This window comes from Drosophila yakuba, chromosome 3L (genome assembly GCF_016746365.2).
Source record: "Drosophila yakuba strain Tai18E2 chromosome 3L, Prin_Dyak_Tai18E2_2.1, whole genome shotgun sequence".
Classification (NCBI taxonomy): Eukaryota; Metazoa; Arthropoda; class Insecta; order Diptera; family Drosophilidae; genus Drosophila; species Drosophila yakuba.
Genome location: NC_052529.2, coordinates 19021802 through 19049443, shown reverse-complemented (window position 1 = coordinate 19049443; position 27642 = coordinate 19021802). Strand labels below are relative to the sequence as shown.

Here is a 27642-nt window from a genome sequence, read left to right as displayed (position 1 = left end):
GAAGCTGCATGCATACACCCCCGGGTGGAACAGTACATAGCCAACGGCTGGGTCTTCGGTCGCACGGAACTGAGCGGAGCGGAGCGGAGTGTATGCTGGGCTGGGGCTGGGGAATCCTTTGGCCGAAAACCACAAAGGAGATACGGAAGTTGGCTCAGACGACGACGACGGCGCTACTGCAGCTCCTCCAGTGCCGATCCGCAGCTGGAACCTCTGGCACAAGTGCGAGTGCAGGAAACCGGAGCGGAAATTCACTGGGCGGATGTCAAGTCCAAGTTCAGGCCGTGTTCCTTTACCGAGTTACCCCGTAACTAAATAACCGTGTTTGGGTCTCAAGTTCCGCCGGCATCCGCACGTGATTCCCCACTACGAGTGCCAGTCCGCTTAAAGTAAAGTTCGGGCTCCATTTCCACTCCGAGTATCTTCATCCCCGCGCGGAGACATCCTAGGTCGATTAACATAAATTTGCACTCGGTGGCCAACTGCGAAAGCTGTCATCATTCTGGATTTTACAAACAACTTCCGACGGAAGGTCGGTCGGACAACAGCTGCCACTGGGTCCAAATTGGCAAATTGCTTTAACCAACTTTTCGTCTATTTCCGTAGGAGTTGGATATGTCATTTCTGGCTACCTTGGACGCAAGTGCCTGGCAGGTATGTCTCCATTGCTCCTCCACGAGTTAATATAATTTGTGTTACCATTAAGTAGGCTGGGCCTATCTGCTGCGACATATTCCGATTACAAAATCAGGTCGAGTTTGTGACAAATAAAAAGTTTACTCGAATTTAGTACGGTTTTTATAAAAGAGTCTACCAGTGCAAATTTAACTTTAAGTATAAGTAACCAGTATTTAAAAATCGTTTATTTCTTTTATATCTTAAAAAAGAAAACATTTTAGATTAATAACGGAATATTTTGACTCGGTAATGTTAATGTTCTCAAACAATTATTACTTTCATACCTTTTGGTATTACATCATAATTTGATAGAGTTCTGAATCCCATTTCTAAACTGAAATGTTTTCAAGAACAGATTATTTAACCAAGATAAAAAGTGGTTGGATGCTGTAAAATATGGCTCTTCTATATACAGTAACTGCTTTTCTGAAAAGGGGATGAATTTGTTAATTTCGCTGCTTGGTAAGCCGAAATAATATTATTACTCGAAATGGAACTTCATAGCTCAGGCAGCAGACAATTGAATCATACATGGTAAATTTGAATCTGCCAAATCTAAATTTGTAATGAAAACTTTATCGATTTACGCCGAAAAGTGCGACGTTTTTTCCTTTTTAGCATAACGTTGAGCTGAGTGCTATAAGAAAATAAAGTTAAAATTGGAACTATCATCTTGGTTTTTTAAATTTCTGTTTGGAGAAATTTAAAGTAGTAACTAAAGTAGTAAACTCTGTAACGTGTGGGTTGCTCATTTTTTTTAATAAAATCCATATAATAAGAATGTTAATTTATGACGTGAACATATAGGTTAGGTTGTTTGATGTGGCATGGGCATCGAAGGCCGCGCATATTTACACTTTCCCAATATCCTTTGACAAGTTCCGCTTGCCACAAATTGAATTCCAGGCTGGGGCGGCGGGTCGTGTGCTCCGCCGGCCAGTGGTCGTGTATGTCTGATCTGATCCTGTTTGAGGGAGTAGTTCTGTTTGCAGGACGACTTAGTCCCTGTCACCGGCAGCCAGGTCCTTTTTGTGGTGGGCGACTGATGTTGTTGCTGGCAGCGGTGGCGCGACTCAAATGGCAGCGACTGTTTGCGCAGACCTGTCGACCAAATGAACCGAATAATACATCAAACGCTCTTTAATGGGGGTGACAAATCCCCGACAGTTGGTGGACCTGATTACTTTATGAGTGCGGTGGGTCGGTCCTGAATAAGCCGCTCGTCGTTTCTGCAAAAATTAATCAAGCACCGTCAAATAACCGCCTAACATGTAAATACGCTAAACCAATTGTGCCCCTAAAAAGAGTTGGCAATGCCAGTAATGGGACATGACACCACAAAACTGGCAAGAAGGCGCTGTTTGCTATTTTTACCTTATAATATACATAAGTGGGTTATATAAGTCTACACTTTACATTTTTGAAACCACTCCTCAAAACACACAAGTTATTGAATGGTTGCAGAAAATACTGCAAGTGATCATTCTTGTTTCGATATGCATTCTACTTTTATGTATAATATTTGTAATATTTAAAGCTCAGTCAAATAATCATTTTAAGAAGGCGATTCCATATCTCAGATTGTAATGGATTTCATCCCTCAGTTTTGAATTTATCCTAATGAGAGAAAATCAAAACGTGACAATTTTACTTTCATATCCCGTGGCTATCTCAGTTGTATGATAAACAAATTGTTTTAGCAAGAAAGAACGTTGAAGTGTTCTGTTTGAATTGAGGAGAAGATGTGCGTTTTGCATTCCGAAAAGGGGTGTAATCAAAATTTAATATGAATTTACCACAGAAATTGAAGAAGAGGATTTATTTATGTTCTCTGGCGCAAGAAATCACCGATCGTATTTATAAATGTATATATTATTAATTAGTATCAACATCACTTAAGAAGGTAGATGCAAATATGCTAGTAAAAAAATTGGTAGGTAGGAGGAAGCCTTTCCGAACTTATAAAGCTTACATATATCATTCTCATCAGGATCACACGTCAAGTAGATCCGTATATCTGTGTGTCCGTATATCTGTGTGTCCGTATATCGGTGTCCGTATATTTGGGTATCCGTATATCCGTGTGATGTAGGAAACTATAAAAGCTAGAAGAACATAAGACTATAGTGACGCAGACGCTTGGCTTTAAAAGATTGGAACCCACACTCTAGCACCCACAAACTGCGCGCAACTGTCACGCCCACACCTTTAAAATTATCAATTTTTACCGATATACCAACAAAATCTTAAAATTTCTCCCGCGTACTTCCACTAGATGAGTAACGCGTATCTGATGGTCTTGTTTTATATAAAGAAGTATATTGTGGATATTGTGTATATGTAACCAACGACATTATTGTTATGTCTTTGATGTAACATACCAAGTTGGCAAAAGCAATCAACGAAATTTCGAAATAGTCTTGATTCTGAGCTAAATAAAGGCTTAACAGTTATTGATGGGACTTGGGCTTTGCAGGTTTGAAAAATATTTTACATTATGGAAAGGCCTTTCATACAAATGAGCAATGTTGTGCATAGAGTGCCGCTTCCATTCATGTTCTGTATGCAGGACGAATGGGATTACTCCGACTCGGTGTTTTTTTTGAAAAGAGCATATGCTTATCTATAACACTAACCTTAGGATGGAGTATCGACCCCTTTGCATCTAATTTTCAGTGAAACTCAGCTTGGCATTCTCATGCTTGCCGCCTCAACGCTGAGATAAAAATTTGTAAAACAACAGAATTTGTATAATCTAGCGGAAGTAATGGCATTACCAGCGCAGACGTTGCCCACAGAGTCCATTGTAGTTAAATGCCAATTATATGCATAAAGGGATTTGCGAGATAATTACGGAATAGCGCCACGACATCCTTATCCACATTATCCAATGTTCTGGGTAGGCTAATAATTCGATATGTTAATACCTCGCCCGTTTGCGGCTTGGGAATCGGCTTCGAGTTGCATCCTGGCCAAGGAGCCAAGAGTTCGTCCAGAATAATGGCACGTGACCATATTTATGCCATTTAATACATGAGGAAACACTGCCTGTCCCACTGCACCAAACAACACTTCGAGGCATATCATCCCATTTGCCCACTAAAATGCACCCCCGCCTTTTGAAGAGATGCTGTGTACACTGGGAGATGAATTTTGTGTGAATATTATGCGTATATATAATGAGTATAGATGCTTACCTCACTTAAAATATTTAACACAAATTTTATCAGAAATTATTAGATCCCTTTGTAATGACAGTATTGTAATAGAGGTGTGGTATAGGATGGTATAGCCACTTCTAGCGAATTTAAACTGGGGAACTTGTTTTTTTCTCAGTGTCCCTGGGATAATCTCCCCTCTCCCGACCACATTCCCTTCCCAGTGAGAAATTGGGCCGGGCGGAGGGGCGGACGAGCACTTCAAGCTAAAAAGTGAAAAGCCAAGTAGTGCGAGTGGCATCGAGCGGCGCTGCGGCGACACGCATATGTTTTTTCTGGGGCCGTGCGGCCGTGTTTGTTGCCTCGCAGGATGCGCACACCTGAGTGCTCCTTGATGGAAGCCCACAACGCCGAGTGAGGAGCGGAATCGATGGCTGGGGGCTCAAGAGGCCGAGAAGGCTTGTCGGAAAATTATACGGCAAACAAACTACAAACACGGCGGATATACATTACGAGGGTGGGCCACGTGCCCCGAGAGCCGTCATTTTAATTAAGTTGGTAAAAAAACAGGGCCACGATCCGCGAGAGTCTTTTGTCAGCAAGTTTCCCATTTGATACTTTATTTACCTTTTGTTGATATCAACACGTTATATTGGGGGTATCGATTTCAGGTAACTATCTGCGGATGTATCACAGGAGATTCCTTTTTATACCTGTTACTCGTAGAGTAAAAGGTTATTTTATATCCGTACAAAAGTAGATAGCAGCTGGAAAGATTCTACAGAAGTTTGAACTGAAGCTTTAAAGCCACCAAAAGCTGACAAGCACAAAAAATGCAAAAAAATTGTTGGTTTTGTTTTTAAAAGTTACTTTAACAATGTGTCAACGATTTTTAAAGTTTTACCGATTGTATCTATGATAAGTACCAGATAGGTATCTGATATTCGAGGAAATCGCATTTGCGATGTCTCTTGTTTAGTTCAACACATCCGATTGATAAAGAAAGGATTTTATAGCTTATATAAAATTAATTATAAGTTGAAAGTGCAACACAAATAGTTTAGATATAGTTAACCTAACTGGAATTTTATAATCTTCAACATTTGTTTTTATTTAAAAGATGTTACCAAGCTAAAGTTACCAAGTAAGTTGTTCTAAGCATCATGGTGTTTATAACTAACAGTTTTACGATGTTTAGCTTCAGCAAAAAGATATTCAGGTAAATTCTAATTTATGAGTGCTTGCTCAATCAAACATAATACCGCCCGTGGGTTGCAGAGGTTGCAGAGGTCTTCTTATTTATTTAAATCATTAGTCATTGCAGTTCCACCGAGGGTAATTACACACACGTTTTAAGCGCATTTGGGCACATAAATTAATACATTTCAATGGAGTGTGTGTCGCTGGGAAGGCAATCGCAGTTCGAATGCAGATACGTGACAGGGTCCTCGCAGCACTGTACTTATCACGTGATTTATATTAATGGCGGCATATCATGTTTCACGCGTGCTCGGCGCTGGTTTTGACTCCAGAACAAATTTGTCAGTGGGGGTCGGCACGCGCTGCACTTTCGAATAAAGTCATCGCCAACGACAGGTCGGCGCAGCAATGGCAACTCCGCAGATCCAGAGATCCAGAAATGCACATGGATGCCTGAATGCCTGGATGCATGGTTGCAAGGATCCAGATGCGAGTATACCCCGACTGGGACAGAACTGGCACCTATTGAGAGCCGGGCTTTCGCCATAAAACAAAGAAATATGGGCGAGAAGAGCCAGTTGTTTATGATGGAGATGGACAAAGCGGCTATAAATCTTCATCCGCAAGAGCCAGATCGACTTATTGAAGTCCAGGAATAAGCAGAGGCATAATTTTAGAGATCAGCTGCTAGGGAGCCCAGTATCTGCATATTTAATTTCGTGTATCTAGTTTGGGAAGCCTATTAAGAAACCCATAGCCATCAGTATCTTCTAAAGCATTCACATCTGCAAATAAATGTTTTCACTCAATATTGGAAGAATGGCTCTCGTTTTGTTGTAGCTGGGTTCCTTTGCACCCAAATATATTCAAAGCACCGAAAGGCAAATTATGTTAATTGTACGAGATTCCGCTACTGTTGCTGAACATCGCGGTCGTGTCATTAGCAAACATGCTTAATTATGGCATGGTTTTGGAATGGTATTGGCTCTAGAACATGTTGAAATATCTCATATCAACACGTTTTCGTGCTGAACAGGCATTTTCGGATTTCTTTTCGTTTTGGGAAAGCGAAGTGCGTTAAATAATAAGACGAATTGCCATCTCAGCATGCTTCAAATGTTTCTTTTTAATGCAATCTTGGCCGTCTCCTCCAACTACGCCAACTACTTTACACTTGGCGAATCACTTAAGAGTGTGCGCAAAAATGAAGCAAAATGCAGAGCCTTAATGATAGCTCCGGGCGAGTGGCCCACTAGTTATTCTCACACGGGGCCAGCGACACCTACTACCGGGCCAATTCCCGACTCCACACGGCAATCCACCAACGGATACCGTTCCGCGCCATCTCGCCCTCTACGCACTTTCCAGCCCATCTAGATTCAGAAACGCATCCGCAGGCGCTACACACTCGGTTGTCCCTGCTCCGAAGATCGCAGATGTTTAGGTGCGTATACCTAGGAAGAGTTGAGGTACATACATATGTAGATAGTTAGGTATATGCAAATAAATAGGCGTGCTTTGAGGGAAAACAGTGCGTTTTTATATGCGGTTTTCACAGTGATTAATACTCGGATCCGTATCAAATTAGTGAAAACTGTATCTTTAAACTTCGAGGTAACCTCAAAATATACATCAAACTCCGGAGTTGGGGCTTTATAATAGATAATGTTTAAGTCTATATATCTTTTACACGTATCGGAATGGTTTAGGATCACAAGAATTTTCCTTTTTTATTCAGGATGGTAGTATTTAAAAGTTTTTGATCTATTACCACCATTGCATGAATTCCAATCAACTTTCGACTTATAGGCGTTTGTTGTGACAAAGTACTTTATGAAATACAGTAGCAAGATTCCTTTCAACCACATTCTCAAATAATTAATTTAAAATCACTATTGGATCGCAAAACAAATCACATTGGGACTAAGATTATGTTTGGTCGAGCTATGACCAGTATGAACTGTGCCCCAGATATCGGACTCATTTCGTTTTGTTTTATCACCGCGATGGCATAATTACACCATTTTGGGAGCGTAAAAACGAGCGAGGAATTAAAGGCAGCTAAACATTATTAAGCGCTTTAATGATTTTATAGTCCAATTTATAATCCTTAACAACCACTTGCACTCGGCCAAATGCTTACATCTCTTATTTGGATGTTTGCTTTTAATTTTCGAAGTCGGAGTCTGGAAACCAGAACCCACAACCAAGAACCCACAATCCAGAACCGAGAATCCGTCTCCGCAGTTATTTATCGCAAATTGGATGCGAATATGTGTCTGAATGCCTGGGTATCTGAGTATCTCAGTATCTCAAAGTCTGCGCCACTGATGCTGATGCGATGCCACTCGGTTCTGGCGATTCGCTTGATTTAATAGTGGCAATTTCGCTCGACTCCAACGCACTGATAATTTTCTCACATAGAAATCCGTTTTTATAAGCTAAAAAAAGGCGCCGCACGCAATTCGGCATTCATGTTTTATTGCCTAATTAACTGGCGCTGACCATTTCACGACCTCTTGTGCGTGACGCGTGAATGGAGTTACGGAGCCAGGGAATCACTTATTCCGAGGAGCAGCACCAGGAGTAGGAGGAGGAGGAGCACCAGAAAAAGAGCGAGAGCGCCGGGCTTCGGACTCCTGTCCGCACATCCTAACCGCATCCGAGATAACCAGATAGCATAGGGGAAATAGGATTATAATTATAATTCATGCAGCGGGCAAGGGTCGTTATACTTATATTTCATTTGAGTATGGCTAAAAATGAAGTATGTCGTTTAACAAGCCTAATTTAATCAATACTCTATTGTTCTATCTATTGTTATATTTTTATTCCCTCTTCAGTTGTACATATTATACGAAATAGATGTTTATTATTATTTCTAGTTGGAACTTTTTGATTATTTATCATTATGAGTTCAAGAATGCTAGACAGAATATTGAAAACCCGTTTATTTTATTTGCTTACATTATTTTATAAATATGTAAAGGGTTTTAATGTATTGCATTTAATTTGCGAATGCTACGAAATGGTATAGATATGTGTAATCAATGAACCATCGGAATCTGGATCTTTGGACTATCTTAGAATAATCCTTTTACTCGAGTGTGTGCAGGCGAGCGATATGTTCGCAATTTATGTACGCAATCGCAATCGCAATCTACGGTGGGTAAACACAGCTGCAAATGCGTTTCCTTTGACCTCGAATTTAAATGGTCCGCCCTGCTGCTCCGCGCTCTATCGCCTATCTCGTACGCTCTCGTACGCCGAATTGCGAAAAACAGAGCGGATTAAAGGTGCACATGAGCACAGCCGTAGGAAATATGCTGCAAACATCCGCCATCCGCCATCCGCCTGCTGCAACTGCATCTGAAAACGCACACACCGCCGCACAGAGAAGCTCGGTCGGAGCTGGGGTACACTGAAAAAAAAAGCTGAGCCCTGTCCCAAGCTTAAGCTATTTTATCAGCACAATGTTATCAGGTTATGATAAGATAGTTCGAATGAGTATAAGAAATTAATGCGTTGCGGCTGTCAACATATATGTTGGTATATATTATGCTCTCATTAAGTTATGGTTCGTCGAACTCAACCTTAGTTTTTCCCTGTGCAGGCAGGGGCAAATGATGGGCAGCAGCAAAGGACAGGAGGCTGGAGGAGCCCAGGACTGCGACGAGCGCGGCTCACTCGCTTATCTTCCCCGCGGCTATTGGCGTCGTGCAACATTGCAGGAGCCGGAGCAGGAGCCTTTTCCTGGGCCTGCGCTGCTGCTGAAAGACCGGCCAGAGGAAGAGGAAGACCTGGCGAACGGACGAACTGGCGAATGAGCGAAGGAGCGAATAAGCGACCATGGGCCATGGGCCACGACCATGTCGCTGATGATTCGCTTTCGTGTATCGCAAGCGGGCCACAGCTTTTGGCTTCCCCCGAAATTTGAATCTGCCTGCATCTGAGGACTTAACGAATATGAACGAAATGGCCCGCGGCTGTTTCAAAATATTACCACACTCGAGTATTCGAGTAAGGCTACGTACTACATATACATGCGTTCTACTCCGAACCCGAACTCAAGTAAATGCGGAAAATTATGGCGAGGTAGTTGCAGATACAAACACTCAATCACAAGGGCTCCATTTGCATACGCCGCACCCCCCGCCCAAGTCCAGTCCAGAAGAAGTCCATGAGGCCTATGCAGTCGCATTAGCCATAACCCCTAGAAGTGCATATTCCTTTTGCTCTGAGGGATAGTTCCATTTAAGGGCTTTCTGCTCTTTCGTCCGTTAATTAGACGTTTTTCTGGTTACTAGATATGTACCTTGTGAGTCGGCGATTTAATGTTCACAAACGTATTGGCATTTGGCTTAAATCGCAGGAAGAAATGGTTTTTTATCTAGTGGGTTTAGCCACAAGAAAAGCTCTCAATTGTACTCTACTGTATAGAAAAACATATTGTACTATAGCAGTATTTCATACCTTAGACAAAGATCTAATTTAAGAAATCAATGTAATGAACTATAAATTATGTTGGTATCACTGAGTTACTGAAATTTTTAGTATTTTAGTTCAAAGGAGATAATTCATCTTTCGAAAATGAAGTAATAAAATTAAATCTTATTGACTAAAAGATTTTAAATAGATTTTTTTTGAGTATATATCTCACTACTAGGTTTAACAATTATTATTAAATTGCCTAACAAAAATAGCATATCCCTCTCCGCATCCTTTACTGTGCTACAATTTACCTTTTCTAATTACATTTTTGGCTGCACATCGCTTGTATGTAGTATTTTTGGAAAATCACCACTCCCGCCGAGCTGATTGTGATTTGCATGTGGAATGGAATGCACTTGTCTGCGGCCGGCAAGGCGGACCGAAAAGAGCGACTTGCCGCTAAAAGGAGTTGCCACAGATTGGCGGTCACAGTCCCTGGACCCCTAAAGTTGGAGTAAGTGCCACGAAGCCACAAGTCTGGGCAGTAGTCATGCAACTCCTGGGGCATTCACGAGTTTTCCCCCGGCGATCGCATTTAAGACGCATCTTAAATGAGGTGCTCAGGCCAAGTCCTCGACTCTTGGGCAGTTGCGATCCCCAGCTCCTCAGTTAAGAGCCAGCTTATGACTGGCTCAAAGAAAGCTGCCATTTTCGGTAGTGCACTGGTATGGGTTGGGATGTGGATGTGGATGTGGATGGGGATGTAATTGTGGCTGCAATGGTGTAGGTGTGCGGGTCGGTAGTTGGTAGTTGGTAGTTGTACAGAGGTGTACTTGGGTGCATTTACCATGGGCGCACGGACCACTGTGCATCACGATTTATGCCCGGTGCTGCGGGGAGGACTGGGAATTAATTGGTAATGCGAGCAGTGCATCAGTATCAGTATCAGTATCGGTATCGGTTTTGGCTTTGCTTCGGCATCCGAATCGGAGCTGAAAATGGCGGACCGATCATCGATCGATCGATCGATCGATCGATCTCTTGTCGTGGCCGCAATCAAAAGTCGTGCCGCCGCAATGAAATCGCTGAAATGGAGGTGGGTCGACCGGCATTCCACCGCCGCAATTGGATAATGCACCTGATCGCCGCTTCCACTCCACTCCACGAAATATACTACCCAGGTATACCAGCTCCTCCGAGGTGGCTTCGTGAGTGGCTCCGCGTACATAATGTGCATGTGCAGTCGGCGAGATCACGGTTTCACATCTCATTTCGCCCTGCCACAAACTCGGATTTAATAACTGCGTGCCCGATATACTTTTCCGGCGAGTTTCGCTCCTTCTTTCTCGCTTGAACTTTGCTTCCCCTGGCAACTAAAGGTAGGAGCCCGAATCCATTTGAGTCACTTAGAAAGCTAATGGCATAATTTAATTGGGGGACAAACATTCAGAGCTCGGGTTGGGCAATGCGAGTAATTCAATTTTCCACAGCCGCTAATCCTCCTTGTCCCGTTTACCTGCGGATCTAATTGTGTAACCTGAAAACAAAGCACGAATAAATGTAATAAATGTCTCCCGAGGATTCTGAGGCTTACTTTCAGCTTTTGTGGGAAGTTAATAGAACAACGAATTCAAATGTTCGTGACTCACACAGAACAGCAGTTTCTTCCTAGAGCTATTATTCCCCGTGCTTAAGACGCATCTTATCAGCTCCATTTTAACACATTTTTCACACTTTTAACCAAGTATGTTGATTCTATGCATGTTGATTTTACATGCATCTAACACACATTACATATATTGAGCTCTTAAAAATGATGGCGATGGTTTAGGTTGATTAGGAAATAAATTTTCTTCTGGCATAATTTGATTTAAACAATGTTAACCAGTGACCATTCAGCGTTCCATTTATTTTTTAAGCAGAAAAACTACTAGACAGGAGTATTTCGGAATTGATTTTTTCTATGTTCAAGAGTTCGATTAATGAATTGATATATTCAATAATTTCTATATTTCTATACCTTAAGCCATATATCTACATATATCAATATCGTAAAAAAACGATTTCCCTATTTTCATCACTGCTATTACTTACTATATTTTTGTTTTATCATTAACTTTTAACTTTTAAACCATTTGCTTTTTATTTTATTAGAATTTACATAAAATTGAACAATTAATGTAATGCAGAAAATGTTTACTTTGTTTTTAATTTGGGATAGCATCTATAGGTGCAAATAAATAAAAATAAAGTCAAAGACATTAACTTGATTTGAAATACTGGTGCTACTATCTCTGAGTTTATTTTCTTTTTGTTTGGAATCACACTAAGTATTTGATTAAAAACTATCTTTACAAGACAAAAATAAGAAGTTCCCTTGTTATAAGCACATTGGCAACCAAAAAAGGAGCTCCTACAGAGCTCCTTTTACTTTAAAGAGTACTTTAATCTCACTTAATCACTACCGTGATTTACATAAAAGGGAATTTATAAACTCCCTCTCTTTAAATAGGGGACTTGTCTTTGATTTTCAGTTTGTTTAATCGTTTACAAAAATTAAATGAATTTGTTGGGTAACTTGGGTAACTTTACCGCAAATGTTTGAAATGCTATAGCCATAAAATGAAAAAATGAAAATCTGCTATTTTCAGTTTGTTTTGATTATGGCGAGCACGGACCCACACTCACGCACTCATATGGGTAGATTTTTATGTAGAATATGTAAATCGGGCCACATTTCACATGGCAACCCCCGAATGTTCGATAAGTGCGTCGGTACATAGGTGGGTCGCTTAATCCCCGAGAGAAGAAAGAACCCGGAGCACGTACCACTGGCGTTTTGGGCGCCCAATGCCGGGGTTTTCCCAGTAGCAGCCCGGGCCCAGAGACCAGAGACCCAGCAACCCTCGGGGCACGGGTGCGTCGCCAACCCCGGCCATTCGCATGCGATTCCATTCCACCCCTATGTATCCGTATCGCTCGCATCTCGCGAGCCGAGCATCCGCATCTGGCCATGTAGCTGTATCCGTGTGTTTGTACGTCTGTACGTGAGCTGCGCTGCCGCAGCCTCTGGGTTTTCGGTTTTCTGTTTTCTGTTTTCTGTTTTCGGGCTCGGCCCATTGTCTAGTAGTCCGCTGGCGGGGCGTGGCTTCCGAAATATAAATGGCTGTGCTCTCTTCGGGCGGCGGGCTCTCTTCGGGAGCCGCTCTTCGATGCCCGAAAGCCAGAAAACCTGCTTGCCCGGCGTATCTGTGTGCGCCTCGCACCCATACAGACGCGCGGCGAACGGGCATAGGCTTTGGGCACTTTTCCTATGTATTTCGCAGCTGTATGCGAGAAAAAACGGCAGCAGCCGCCGCGGCAGCAGCATCTGCAGCAGCAGCAGCCGCCGCAGCAGCAGCAGCGGCAACATCGCACATCCCCCGAAGGTTTTTGCGTCCAACCAGAAAATCCAACTTCAGTCGAGAACTACGTCTGGTGGCTGCGCAAAGGCGGAATTTCGATTGCGGGTCCTCGCTTAATTAACCAAACTAAACCAAACCGAACCGATCCGAACCGAACCAAATCCGTACCGAAACCGCTCCGTTGCGTTGCGTTCCGTTCCGTTCCGCACCGAGACGATCGTGGATCCGAACTGAAAGATTATTCAAATACAATTAACTCACGTTTATTGTCCTTCAACTAGAGAGTGTGCAGTGTATATAGATAGCGGCGGATACGTAACTCTAACTCAAGCACCCACAGTTGCCTTAACCAGTGCCAAATATCGATTTTCAATAAATACTTACATACTTAGTGATCGTACCTGTTTTGCATCCCAACTGGCCCAAGTGTTCAAAAGAAACCCTATGCTATCCAACTAGTTGATATCGTCGTCTAACTTGGATCAACATGCACATTCTACACCGCACCAACGACCATCAGTTCGAGGATCAGAAGTTCATGATGGTAAGCAGCGCGCCCTTTGCAGGATACTTCAATCCGAGGAGAGTCGTCTATCTATCCAAATTGTCTGTCAGCCGAAATTTGCCCAGGCTAATCCCCGAGTGCATCGGCACAGCTTTACCCCAGCTTTACCGTCAGCTACTCAAAATACTCAAAGATATTGAACCATCGAGTGCCCATGGGCCGACGAGCTTGATTGACACTGAAATTTCTTTGGGCACTTTCGGGCACGCAAGCACCATTGGCCAATTACGCTCCAGCGATCCGGACCCAGAGATCTGGGCCCGTGATTCACACACAAACTGATTACCATTCCGGGTGATTACCATTCTAGCAGCAAAATCAATGACCAATTTACAGTAATGGCTTTTCCTGCGACTCCGTGTGGCACACTCTGCTCTGGAAATAATAAGTACATAAACTTCAACCTGATTGTGCCCACTCCAAAACTCAGGGGATCACTCAAGAACCCAAGAGGGTGTGGGGCCCAAAGTGCAGACTGCGATCACAGGCGCATGCAATTCTTTTGTTATTAGGGGTCTTAAACCTTGAAAATGAATTTTCCAATTTAAATTGACTTCTTAAGACAATAAGACCAAAAACTGCAGTGTATGCAGTAAAAACTAAGTGTATTTACAAATTTTAACAAAGTCAGGATGAATTTAAATGGTTGTTCTTATGATACTAAGACGTTAAAGGAGTCATTTAATTTCATTTGTCTTCCCGATAAAAATGCGATGTACACAAAATGTGCATATTCGATATTCAGATTAGGTTTGTCTGGTAATATTTTGTTTCTTAATATTCTTATAGGTTTCTGGACTGAAAAGTCCTAACTGTAAGCAATACTGGGTTAAAATTCGTAGAGCGACAAAACAAAACTTAACAATAGAAGTTAGCCTGATCTATTTTTAAAATTCGTTTAAACCCAATAAATCCAATAAATAATATTTTAACGGATTATTACAAAATTTACAACTTCTGTGAAAAAGCCATTTGGTCTACTAACTTAAAGTTTAGACTTAAAGTTTATAACTACTAAAATAAAACCTTAACATGTCATTGAGATATTAGCCCCTAAACAAGTTGGCTCCATTTATTGATTTTCTATGCTACTTTTTAGTTTATTTTGTTTAAAAAGAGCCAATTTGTAATCGTTAGGGCTTCAAGACGGCAAAACGAGCCGTCGGAACAACGACAATGTTGAAAATGCTAGCAAACGTGTATGCGTATGAATTCCATAAAGATTTTAAAGTGGGGATTCTTACAAAAGACTAATAAATTTCAGATAATAATTTATCATAAAATATTGACAGTCATATTTCTTGTACATATATTATTAAAATTGATTAAGCTTTGAAATTAAATCCAAGAAAGAAAGTGCTTTATATGTTACTTCTGTTAAAGCTTCTATAGAAATTCAACCAGTAAAAAATTGTCCGGTAAAAGCCCCAGATTAAGCATTTTAGCTGTTTAAAATATGTGCGTTATGGGAAAACATATCTGAAAGTAAAAAAGGTTCTATACACTTAGTGCAGACACGATTTCGGGGCAGAGAGCAAAAAGTGACGGCGGTGGGAGTGATCAGACGTCAGTGGTCAAAATTCAAATGCGGCTGCAGAGGAATTCTGGAAATGCGTGGGTACACGCTCCCCCATTTAATTAGCGAAATTATATGGTGTTTCTGCTTCCAAGAACTTTTTTGATGCCCGATAAAAAAATAGGGCAATTTGCGGGGCAAGGGCCAAAGATCAAAACAAAAACACAGCGAAGAGGTAGACCAAAAGTCATCGCCCACAAAAATCCGAGTCCCGCCAACAAAGTGGGCATGCCGAGTGTGTTGGCATTAGCTTTGGTTTGGCTGGCCCTTGTCCTGGTCCTGATACTGGTACTGGTACTGGTCCTGGCCCTGGCACTCCGAAGGCTCCCAAATCAGGTAAGATCCCACTGGGACACTCGCGTGATGCGTTGCCAAAATAATTTATGAGATTGAAGCGCAACGCATCGTCAATTTGCGTGCGATCGCCGACTAAAAAAAGAATGCCATACAGATTGGCAGAAAAGTTCCCATAGCACACTCGATGCTCGATGCACAGCCCCCAAATATCAAAAAGCATTCAGCTTATTTATTAGCCAAACTCCCAAACTCCGTTTCATCCCAGAGGTTCGGGCTCAAACCCTGATTGATGGGTTCCCTTATGATTTATTGAATAATTTCTTTATAATTTAGAATAATTGTTCCAATTTACAATATGCGTTGGTATGGTAATTGTGCTTAGAACTTCGGACTATCTGCTATACGAGTGTAGGGATTACAGGAAGAAATAAATGTGCAATTAAATGTTTACTCCTTTCGAGATGCAATTTTATACTCTTGATTAAAAAGTGAATTGCACATCTACATGAATGGAACTAGTGGAAACTTGCAATAAGATGAATGAAACAATTTCGATTGGATCACAGTATAAGAGCGATCCGTGTGCATATTTGCATATCATATTTATTAGTCCGCCAGTGCGGGCGAGATAATTTCGAGTCCTGTGCATCCGCTGGAAGGCATTTCCGCTTCCACAGACGTGCAGATGAATCCTCGGAGGAAACTCGAATTGCATATGCACGCATCAAAATTGATTTCATTTGCGGAGAGGAAATTAAAAAGTCCAAACAAAACTAAATTGATTGGCAAGATAAATGTAAATGTTCATAACGTGGCCAAGATCCGCAGCAGAATCCAGAGTGCAGAATCAAGTGTCGGAACCTCGACGAGGTGAACGGCGTGTGTTAGGCTCGTGGCAAACCAAAACCAAAACCAAGCCGTGCAAAGCACCACATCCACATCCACTTCCACATCCTCGTCCGAAGCCAAAAGCCAAGACAAGAGCGAAAGCATCGCTTGGCCGACATGCGTTGCCCTTGCCTCCTTGGAGGTTGAATATGGAGGATGGGGAGGCCATACCTGCAGTTGGCTCACGAGGCTGCTGCATCGAAAGCCTGCCCTTTGGACGTAGATTGCAAACGGACGAGCAGAGCTTAGCTCGGTCGAGCTCAGAAGATGCTACACAGGGAGAATCATTGCATTATGAAGAGCTAAAAAGAAACAGAATAATAGTGGGGTTGGGGTTCTTACTATGAGGGAAAACTGTTCTTATCTTAAAACAGATATAAGAAACTTTCTTGTGCCTCAGATATATTAAATATGTATATATAATAGGGTAACATAGTATTAAAAGAAAATACATATAAATATACAACTATCGCATGGTTATATGTGAAGTTGCAGCTCAACGTAAATTTAGTTTTGTATCGGAACAGTAGGACTCAGTTATGGGTTCAGTAAACAGTGATCCTGTTTATATGCCAGAAGTCCAGCGACTCACGTTATGCATTGCACTCTGACATAAATAAATACAGTAACCCCTGATCTTTTCTCGCAGTGCACCTGCATGGTCAAGTGGGCACTCGCGACTCGTCGTTCTTCTATTCGTCATCTGTACGCTAGAAGAGCGGACGCAGCATTTCGATTTTGGCCGAGCGGGCTCCGCAAATACCCAGCAGGTTTAATACATTTATGAATGGGTTTTACTACTTCATTAAGGGCCCGCTCCTTCGCGCATTTGGGGGCCAAGGAGCTGGAGCTGTAGCTGGAGCCAGAGGAAGAGGATGAGGAGCCAGCCGAGCTTCAGCTCCGCGGATTGGAGCGCGTGCGCATCCAGGAGGAGCAGGAGGGCAGGAGTACCTGCAAGAATCGTAATAAGCAGAAATCGATTATCGTCTGCTGAACATTTCCATTGTTGTTATGAATATTATATGCAGCGTTTGGAGCGAAGCTTCCTCTTAAGTTCGTTTAATTTATAGCTCTTCCGACAGTTTCAACTCGCAGTTTCAATAAATGACAGCACCGGACGTCGAACGAGTGTGTAATCTAATTGGAAACCAGCGCGGTTCGGGGGCCCACTGTACCACCGATTCGCGGATGGCCAGTGCCGACCGTATGTAAATTCGTGCCCAAAACTGATCAGAATGGATTCTTTATTTACTGACAATATTATGACAATGCCCGCATGAACTCGGCTTATTCTATGGCCGTGGGGCGGTCCTTACGCCACTCGATGTCTCCATATGGCCAGATCTCTTAGGGATCCATAGGGATCTCCCTCCTCCCCTTCTTGGAACCCCACCATCATTCAACTTGACAGCGTAATTAAATGGACTGGTCCACACGATGAAAGTGAGGAGTTTTATAAGACGTTAGGGCCTACTTGTTTTATATGTCGCAATATAATTGGCGGCCCAACCAGACCCAACCAGGTAGTGGCCGAAAAAATGCGAAAATCGAGCAGGCATGTTCTTTTCTTGGGCGGGCACTCTTCTGCCAGGCGAAATGATTTCGACCGGCAATTTCAGTAATAGCGGCATGCCGGGATCGAGGCCAACTCCTGTCCACTCCACTGCTACTGTATAAGTATCCAGAGTCATTACGTCATCGCCGAGGAATTCGGACGTGATTGCTCTTATGGAAGCCACGTGCTAATTTAATTATTATTTGCAAATACTTTCAAAGTAAGAGGGCCTCTGCACTCTTTCACCACTCATTTTCGATTTTTAATTTGATTTACTTTGATTGCTGTTTCTTTAAAGAGATATATTCGAAAGCGTATAATCGTGTTCTTAATAGTAGATTTCATTTTAAGCGCGAGGATTTCCTTTGAGCTTTGATTTTGATTCACAAAGTGTGAAGCTTTTCCCATAAGGATTTAGAAACACATTTTGAAAAAGAGCTGATATCAAATTGAGTTAGGAAATAAAAAGACTTTCATTTATGTACAGAGAAAATGTACATTATATTTAATATAACTTACCAAATATTTTGATTTTACATTTCGTGCTGCATTAATGGTTGAATTAAAAAGCAGGATTTAACTTTTATATATCATATTCCTCGTATATTTTGGTTTTGCTTTCATTTTCCTAGAATCTTCATTAGCAATTTAGGCGTTTGCGTTAATACAATCGGCAATAAAGTAAGTCCGACATTTGTTTTTGGAATTTCCAAATGGTTATGCGCTTCTTGCAACCACACTTGGTCTTTTAACAAACATACATGCAAGGCTACGGAATATTTTTGGTCGGTTCTTACATAATTTAACTCACATAATTTAGATACAAACGACAAGCATTCCAAATGACTTTGCATATACTTGGTAGTTGATTAAATGAATTAAACGTAAACGTTGAAACGTAATGTAATTATTACGATTTAGGCTGTTGGCTTCATACAGAGTGCGCTTTTGTAAAATGTTTTGTTTTTTCTTAATTTTAAAATATTACTACAATTCAAATTTGTTCTTGTTTTACTTGGGCTATAGAGCCATCTATGGGTGGTGGGTGGTGACCTTAGCTGGTTCAGTTATCCAAACATAGATGCCGCCCACTGCTTGTACGACTGTGTAAAATGCATGTAAAGTAGCAGAAATCAATGTATTTCAACAAGACACGCCCATGAATACTATAATTTCTGGACCTGGATGCCTCTTTGAACCAGTTGAAGAGAAATAACCTTTTCTGCAAATATATTCACCATTATTTTTATATGGCGCCGAACCCAGTTCATTCTGAAAAAAATATTTGGGTAACTTACAATAACAAAGTAGCGGTAACTCTAAGAAATGTGCAATTTTTATTAAAACGCATTTCTTCTCTTGCCAATTATAATGCTTACACAGTATTAATTATAAGGAAAACAATTATTATAGCACAAATAAAATTTAAATATATAATAGAATATATGGAATTTGTATAACAATGAAATTAAAAAAGTTCGGTCGATTAGAACTAACAGTGTTCGCAAACGAAAAGCCGAACTTCCTATACTACACCATTAATTTGTTATCTTAATAAATGAGTGCGATTGAATTATGTAAATACTTTGGAAATCACGTTGGCCACGTTACCTAAAAAAAAAACTAAAGAAATTATAAAAAACTTATTACAAAACTAATCCTGCTGAGAAATGATAATTCGAAAACATGCCTTTAAGTATTATTGTTATTCAATTGCAATTTTTTGCCGAACTTATTAAGAGGAAAATGCTATGTCAAACTAAAGATTCTAAGAGTTTGCCTTTGATTTAAAACTCACGAAGTACAGGTCTCTTTTCAAAAATGTTTTAGAATCTTAACCTCACCCTTATAATCTTTTTAATATTATTATTTGTATTATTCTTAATATTGTTGTTATTATAATTATTAGTAGTAGTAGTAGTAGTAGTATAGTAGTAGTATAAGTAGTAGTAGTAGTAGGATGCGAAAACCAGCGTTAGGAAACGGATCCACTCCACGGGGCCGAGAGTCGTAATAGGCCAGTTAGAAAAGTGAACCCTGGTTCTGAAGTCAAAACTCTTTTAATGGCAATTGATCACTCGCAAGTGGATAACGTTTCATTAGAATATCGGGTGAAGTGCGCATTTATACACGGCGTGTGTGTGGATTGTGCGTACATATGCGAGCCGAGATCTGCGAGCCAGGCTTTGTGAGTTTTGTATGACCGTCGTTTGGAACAGAACCCACTTGAGGTGAAACTATTTCGACCTGCTCAACAGCTTCCAACTGTCTACCTGTACCTGTGCCCGTGCCTGTGCCTTTGCCTGTGCCCCCAAAACCAGATGGTCTCTGGCCGCCGAGCAGCATTGGAACCTTTATAATTTATTTATCTTTATCTTGAATTACGCCATGGGAGTATTGACCACCAGAGTAAGTCAGAAATTTCGGCACATTCATGTCTCGCAATGGCAGACAATGGGCTAAAGTTCTGAAACTCATGTGATTGAAAACCAGAGTTTCCAATCGCACAATTAATAATGGAGAAAAAACGCCACGGCAAAATAAATAAATAAATAGAAATAGCAGCGGAATAAAGAACTCTGCCAACTGGCAAAGGGTCAAAAGCATTGCCCAAAAGCCACGCATACCCACACCAACGAATTCCGAGCGGGCCAACTCTGTTGACGGTATTGAGTGACGGCAAGAGCCGAGAATAAGCCGCGAATATCCGAAGACGGATGAGCAGTCAGCCGCGTATTAGCGGCTACCAAATATTAGCTAACATAGAGTTCAGTACAAGTCAGCAAACCAAGAGCGAATCATAAAATAGGTCATAAGTGGGGAGCACTTAAAGGAGCTAGAGGATTTTGGGGTGCCCTACTCTAGTACTAGTTTTCATCCAGAAATACCGTTTTAATTGATCGAAGAGTTAATACCCAGATTCGGCTTTGATTAGAGCCAAGCTTGGATTCTTCAGCGTAAAATCCGCGAAATCTTCGGGGCTCGAAGAAGAAAACCACCGAGAACCCAGCCGCCGATAGACGAATATTCACGCAAAACAAAGGAGAACCGGTTTACCTGTGTTCCTAAATATTCTATTTGATGTTGGCAAATGACAAGATAATCCAAAGTAATCAATCAAAATTATTTTAATTTATTAAGCCACAATAAAGTCGTGCCCGATCCGCAATTGCCACGTTCTTGGCCCAGCCAGCCAGCCAAAGACTCGCAAGAATGCTCCCTACCAAACTAAGGGTTTGGGCCCAACTATCAAGATTGGTTCATACTCACTCGTATGTGGCTAAACTTTGTTCACTAAGTTTACCAATTCGCTTGGCGATCCATAATTTAATGGGAAAAATGTAGTAGTGCGGCAGACATTCCGCGAATATGGTTATTACAAACTGAAGAAATGCAGAAACTGGTTTTTAGGGAGCTGTTAAGATAGGATGATCATATATCGATAATATCTGAAATTTTTAAAGTGATGCAGTATTCCATTTTGCCTAGAACATAATATATATGGGTAACCTAAGCAGTTTCTATAAAATGCATGGATCTATCGCCTAAACTAAAAGCGTTGTCTAGGAGTTTCAATAAGTTGGAAATTTAAAAAATACACACAGCCCCTAACTTGATAATACTTACAATAACTCCCTGATACAAAAGAATTTTCACTTGCCTAGCTCGAAACAAATCTGGTGTTTAAACACGAGCCAACGGTTAAAGCTCCGCATGTCTAACTGAATTGAATCACCTTTTATTCGGTCATCCACTAAGAACTACTCCTCAGAACTAAATAATGGAGCTGCGATTTGGATGTGTAAGCAATATGAATTAGTTGATTAAGGCGATGCGAAATGTGATGGGGAAGTAGAGCGCTTGGGCAGGGCCTTCCATGTTTGGTCCACTTGGAGGAGTTCCTTATTTGGACCACAATGAAGGCCGATCCTCCGCGAGCCTTGGTCTTGCACAATCGAATAAACATGTTCGATTTGTGAAAACCTCAACGTTTTGTGTCAAATTACTGTCATTCTTTTCCGCAATCCCCGGACACAATGCTGAATTAAGTAGCAGGTAAATGAGAGCAGCCTAATGCAAGGCAGTCGTATAAATTTGTTATGGAATGGCGCGCAGTGGCAAATGCAGGGAATCAATAGCCGCAGTTATGGATACCTAATGTGTGTACCCCACCGGTTCGGCCTTATCGCGCGCATCTCCCATTGACACTGCATCCTGCGAGTCCTGACAATTCAAAGGCGCGCGACTGGGCAGGATGTCAAATGGCTTGTGTGATACCATTCAGCAAGCCGAGCTTCCGACCTCATTATGCGAGTCCTTTATGCCGCACACACATTTAAATGTGCTTTCGCCCACAACAAAGATCTCAAATCGGCGGTAATCTCTCTATATAGCCACACAGCTCCGACCAACCGACCATCCGACTATCCGACCATCCGACCGACCCACCATTTATCCATCCATCCATCCATCTATCCGACCTCTAACGGTAGCGACTGCGAAGCGAAGCCGCCGTCGCCGGCTGAAAACCTTTTCGCCTTTTTGGCACACTGGCGCGCGACTAGTTCTCATTTCGCGTTCGTCGCTCGTAGACTGCTGATGCTGATGCTGCCGTCGGTGCGGGAAAGTCGAAAAAATCGAGGAAGCGCGAATCGGTCTTCAGAACGAGCCCCGTTTGATTTGCGATTGTGATCCGACGCGATATAGCCAAATAGTTCCGGAATACACCGACTTGCGCCCCAAAATCGCCGGAAAAACCCATCAATATGTGTGCATAAGGTTTCGACGGACTTAAATATGATAACATGACTTTAGCCTATGTGGATATGCCAGCTGTAATTCAGGTTCAGGTATATTTTGGACTCGGGATCTCGCTGGGATTACGATACAATTGATTGACAGTGTGTCGAATTTCGCGGCGGTTAAAAACATGATCTCAGAAGACTTTCTGTGCCTCGGACATTTCTTAAATGTTTTATATCGCGTCCAATAATGTACATCGCATTTTGAGTTTACCGTGGAACCTGACCAGATAGTTAATTTAATGATTTCTAATTAAATACAAATTTTTACAAAACTATTGAACGCTCTATTGTGTGCCTTGCGGATTTGATATTCAATTAAAAAATTAAATTAATTTTCATAGTATTACAGACCAAACTTAAAGTTTTTGGTGGATCTATGTATATTATTCATATCTAATTAATCATCCATTCAAAAATATCAGTGAATTTATTGGTTCTCATGTCCGACAACTGGAATGTTGAATCTCATTAAAGCTATTTTTATTTGATGTAAACTATTACCAAAAGCAGATTCAGAAAGACACGTTCAAACTACCGGCTTCATATTGCTTTTCGGTGTTTGTTTAAGTTTTAGAGTGAATGAAGCATTAATGCCTAATAGATATCCAATGTGTTACAAATATTGTGTACCGATGGTTAATTGTTTTCAACAATATACGAAACTTACCTTAACAGCCTGAAACACGACCGCAAAGGATTGTGTTACTAAGCATTTGATCTTCAACCAAAACATATGCTATCTTAAGAAAATGAAATCCTTCACGAAATGGTATCCACGTTTTACTAGTCTGAGTGTGTTCTCATTAGTTACATACAATTTTGTTGTTTACCATGGCATAAACTTTTCTGTATAACCGACACATATACCAAATAGAGATCCATAGCCAAAGACCATCCACGTTTCCCCGAAATAACTTGTTATCTCTCAGTCTTGACCGTAGAATATACGGTTCTTGAGAACCTCCAGTACTTTATGTACATATATGCTTCATTAAAAGTGATCCCAGTTATAGTATATTACAAATACATTCCATTTTCGACAATTGCCTAAGCTGATCTGGAAAACTTAAGATTTTTCCCGCCATTTATTCTAATCAGAGTTAGTTACATTTTAACATTTGATCACTGAACTTGTGTTGAAAACCATAAACTGTATATTTTCCTCACGAAATGTGTGTGCAATTCGAGTTACCTACAATTGTGCGTGTCTTCCCCAGGAACGCCTAAGTGGACATGGGAGTCTAGGGCTGTCCAGTGGCAGTGCGGCGTACACAACGCATTCCGGCGGACACACGGGACGCAGCGGACCGGCCACGGGGCACAGTGGACACAGCAGCACCCATGGATCGGCGGCCACCATGCACCACCAGTCGCTGCAGTCCGACTTCCAGCCGCCGTACTTCCCGCCCCCCTTCCACCACTCCACCCAGAGTCCCCCCCAGCAACAGGTAAGCTATCAGCACCGCGCGGCGCCCCTGATGATCCCAAGCGCAATCTAGATATCCGGCTACTTGCAGAACCATGGAGCCCTCGAGTACTTGGGCACGGATCCGTATGGCCAGCCCCTCTCCTCGCTTCACCACGCCCCACTGCACCACTACAACCAGCTGGCGGGACTGAGGTCCACGCAGGACCAACTGGGGATCCACAGGACCCATAGAGAGGCTGAGCTGCAGGGACATGTTGTAAGTTGAGTCCTGCAAGGACTCTGTTTTTATAATCTGCCCATTTATTTTTTATTGTAATTTGCCTGTTTTATAACTGATTTTGGGCTTATGGGAATAGGAATAGTTTTTGAGATTTATGGGTTACAACAAACTTGCGTGCTTAATTTCAACTTTCTAGACTTTTACTCTATGAGTAACGGACATCAATGTGAAAGGTTTTATTAATAGGTTTCATCACAAGACAAAAAATATTTACTTAAGAATATCATACATTTTTATTTGCGAAATATTAAAAAAATAGTTCTGCTATCTATAGTAAGAAAATTGAAAAGGAAAGCACCATTATATTTTTACTATAAATCGTTCAAAATAATTTTGTGCATATTAACATAAATGACATATTTATAGAATATATAAATATAAGTACATATAAGTACGATGTAAACTCCTTGGACATTTAGATGAGTTAAGTTAAGCATTTCCGCCTTGGTACAGCGATTGCCGGCATATTACAATATCTGCTAACAAGAAGGCAGGACTCAATCTTTTCATCCGTTTAAGAATTTGCGTCTTGCTCCACATTATTCTTGCATATTTTGCTACATTCTTGGCTTCGAAAGCCATGGAACATTTGAGGGTGGATGCTGGCCCGTTCTGTGAAAGTTGTCGAAGTTATTTTGGAACGGATTCCATTCGAGTGCATTAAAAAAACATACTCCGGAAAATGTGAAAAATGTTCTTGGGATTTCGCAAGAAACTCTTCCCAACAACGATGAAATTCCTAGCTCAGCCTTAGTCCGCCGAAGGGAGTCCCTTCCCCCCTTTTCTCTCGTTCCCTCGTTCCACCGGCAAGTGGTGCAGTGAAACGCAGCCTTGTGCCCCGAGAAGGCGTATCCTCGCAGGCTCTGTGCGCATCTGTTCGCCCAAAGGACTCTCACACACACGCGGCTCTGGCGAGAGGCTGCCAGTGTTTGTGTGCCAGCCAGTTTGCCAGCCGGTCTGCATACATTAGCGGCAAGGACCTCGGATTGGCTATGCGGCGACTTCAACCCCTTAGCCGAAGCCCCGATATATTAATAGTCTCGCAATTATTGGCATCATGCCTTCATACCCTTAAAAACACTGCGCTGCAAAAATTATGTTTACGCTTCAATTGAGGCGCTGTTTGAGGGAACTTTCAGTTGAAAAGTACTCAGTGCTCACCGACATAGATTATACTGAAGGCAAAAGGAAGCTTTAACTCTATCAGGGTACATTTTTCAGATATTACACAAGCTTACGGAACCTAAACTAAACTTAAACTTTATCACTCGAAAAGGATCATAAGTATAGAGGCACTTTTGTAGTTGGTAGATAGCAGATAGCATTGCCTGTAACACGAAATTAATCTTGAAAGCCTTTGCAGACCCAACTGTCACATGGATTTCCGTACACGGATAGGAGGAGTGATTACGGTAGTGCAATATCGGCGGGAGCTGCCCACGGATCGAGGCTTGGTCACGAGCACGAGTCCCTGGCGCTGCACCAAGCACTTCAAAACGCCGTCGATGATGTCCAAGCTCCTGCCCTCGACGACAACGTGGCGTTCATGTCGGACTTGCCACTCATAAAGAGTAAGTGCCCCTAATAGGCATATCTTAAAATTTTTATAGTATAACTATCATAGGAAATGGATTTGGAGGGCCGACAAGCTCTTATTCTCACAAACTTAACGATTAGTTGTAATAGACATTCATATTTTACATACCAAAAACATCCCTTTGAGAAGTCACTTTTAATCCTGAGTAGTCGTATTCCAAGTACTTCCAAAGGGTAACTACTCGAATTAAATAAAATTTTAGCTTTTATGGCATATGCTCATATTTTATTAGATCGAAAATTCAATAAGGGCGTTGGTTTTATTCTTGACATAATTTTATTGTTAACTACTAAGATAGCTGTATTCGATTAATGTAAACTATGTTTTGATACACCGTATTTATATTCAGATATTATCAAAAACATATTAATATAAACATTTTCATGACGAACTTGGAAGTTACATTCACATTCCACTCCATTGGGCGTTCGAGGCGGAACCTCGAACACGCCTGAATAACAATACAACATAACAACTACCCCTGAAAATAGTGAGTTTGTGTGAATTGTGAAACTCAATCTTGCCCTTCTAATTGGCAGGATTTGGGTAAAACGATCCCCACGTCCTGGTTTCACACTTGGCAATGTCGGAACAATAACAACAAAAGCCATAATGATATATTTTCCGTACAATATGAACAATATGGTGTACCATACATACTCATGGAGACTCATTTTCGGTGTTGCGTTTATTTGCAGGCATGAAAAGCGGAAAAGAAGCCGGGAACATTGGATCGGGTTCGCCCAGCGAGGTATTCTGTGCAGTTCCTGGTCGCCTCAGTCTCCTATCGAGCACCTCGAAATACAAGGTCACCATAGCCGAAGTACAGCGTCGCCTGTCGCCCCCCGAGTGCTTGAACGCCTCCCTGCTGGGCGGAGTGCTCCGAAGGTGGGTTTACATGGGATCCCCACTTGGTTGAGTCGTTAGCTAACCTTTTCGATTTCGATGTTCGTTTCAGGGCCAAGAGCAAGAACGGAGGGCGCCTGCTGAGGGAGAAGCTGGAGAAGATCGGCCTGAACCTGCCGGCCGGCAGACGGAAAGCGGCCAACGTGACACTACTGACATCCTTGGTGGAGGGAGAGGCAACGCACCTGGCCAAGGACTTTCACTTCGTGTGCGAAACCGAGTTCCCCGCCAGGCAGCTGGCCGAGTATATCGTGCGCCACCAAACGGAGCCGCAGGACTCGTACCGACGAAAAGAGCTCATTCTTCACTCCCAGCAGGTACGGTCATCAGAAATGCGAACAAAAAGATGCATTGCATAATATTTATAATATATCTTAGTCTTTCCACTGTTGATATTTCTAAATTCTAAATTCTTAAATACTTCAATAAATCCAGATTACTAAAGAGCTTATGCAGATCTTGAGCCAAGATCGAACGACTCACTTCGGCACGAGATCACAGCATTTGCTGGAGCCATCGATGCAGCGCCACTTGACTCACTTCTCCCTGATAACGCACGGATTCGGATCGCCCGCAATTATGGCTGTCCTGCACGCTTTTCAGGTAAGGATCCCCTTGAAAAGCTCTTGGAATTTCAGGTCATATAGGTGCTATCTCTCTTATTGCAGACATTTTTAAACGAGTCATTAAACTACTTGGAAAAGCTCTACCCTTCGAACGGCGGAGGAATGGTGTCGTCGTCGTTGGATAAAAGTAAAATTGACAACGAAAAAAAATGATAGGCTATGTTGTATATTGCCACAGATTGAAGCAAGCCGTACTTTAAGATTAACTTTCCATACACTAGGTACAACATCAATAAAAATTATAAAA

At 41.8% G+C, this 27642-nt stretch overlaps 1 protein-coding gene across 6 annotated transcripts; it reads left to right on the top strand.

The window, feature by feature from the left end:
• The first annotated feature begins 95 nt into the window (after positions 1-95).
• Positions 96-27642, top strand: LOC6534609 (transcription factor AP-2-epsilon). 6 transcript variants are annotated; one of them, XM_015189696.3, is made up of 9 exons: positions 96-532; positions 607-654; positions 23775-24005; positions 24057-24242; positions 25630-25837; positions 26562-26751; positions 26822-27086; positions 27205-27372; positions 27438-27642. In XM_015189696.3, exons 2-9 carry the CDS (start codon positions 616-618, stop codon positions 27546-27548), a joined length of 1398 nt encoding a protein of 465 aa, XP_015045182.1. In that variant the 5' UTR covers positions 96-532; positions 607-615; the 3' UTR covers positions 27549-27642. The 6 variants fall into 6 exon arrangements, with proteins under 6 accessions (XP_015045182.1, XP_015045180.1, XP_015045178.1 ...); XM_015189694.3 differs by having other exon boundaries at positions 101-532; positions 24075-24242; XM_015189692.3 differs by lacking the exons at positions 96-532; positions 607-654 and adding an exon at positions 12922-13415.

Coding starts and splice junctions, on each gene's coding strand:
- LOC6534609 (XM_015189692.3), top strand. CDS start 13,359: ATGCACATTCTACACCGCACCAACGACCATCAGTTCGAGGATCAGAAG. Junction 13,416..23,774: donor AGGATCAGAAGTTCATGATG/GTAAGCAGCGCG, acceptor TGTCTTCCCCAG/GAACGCCTAAGTGGACATGG. Junction 27,087..27,204: donor TCATTCTTCACTCCCAGCAG/GTACGGTCATCA, acceptor CAATAAATCCAG/ATTACTAAAGAGCTTATGCA.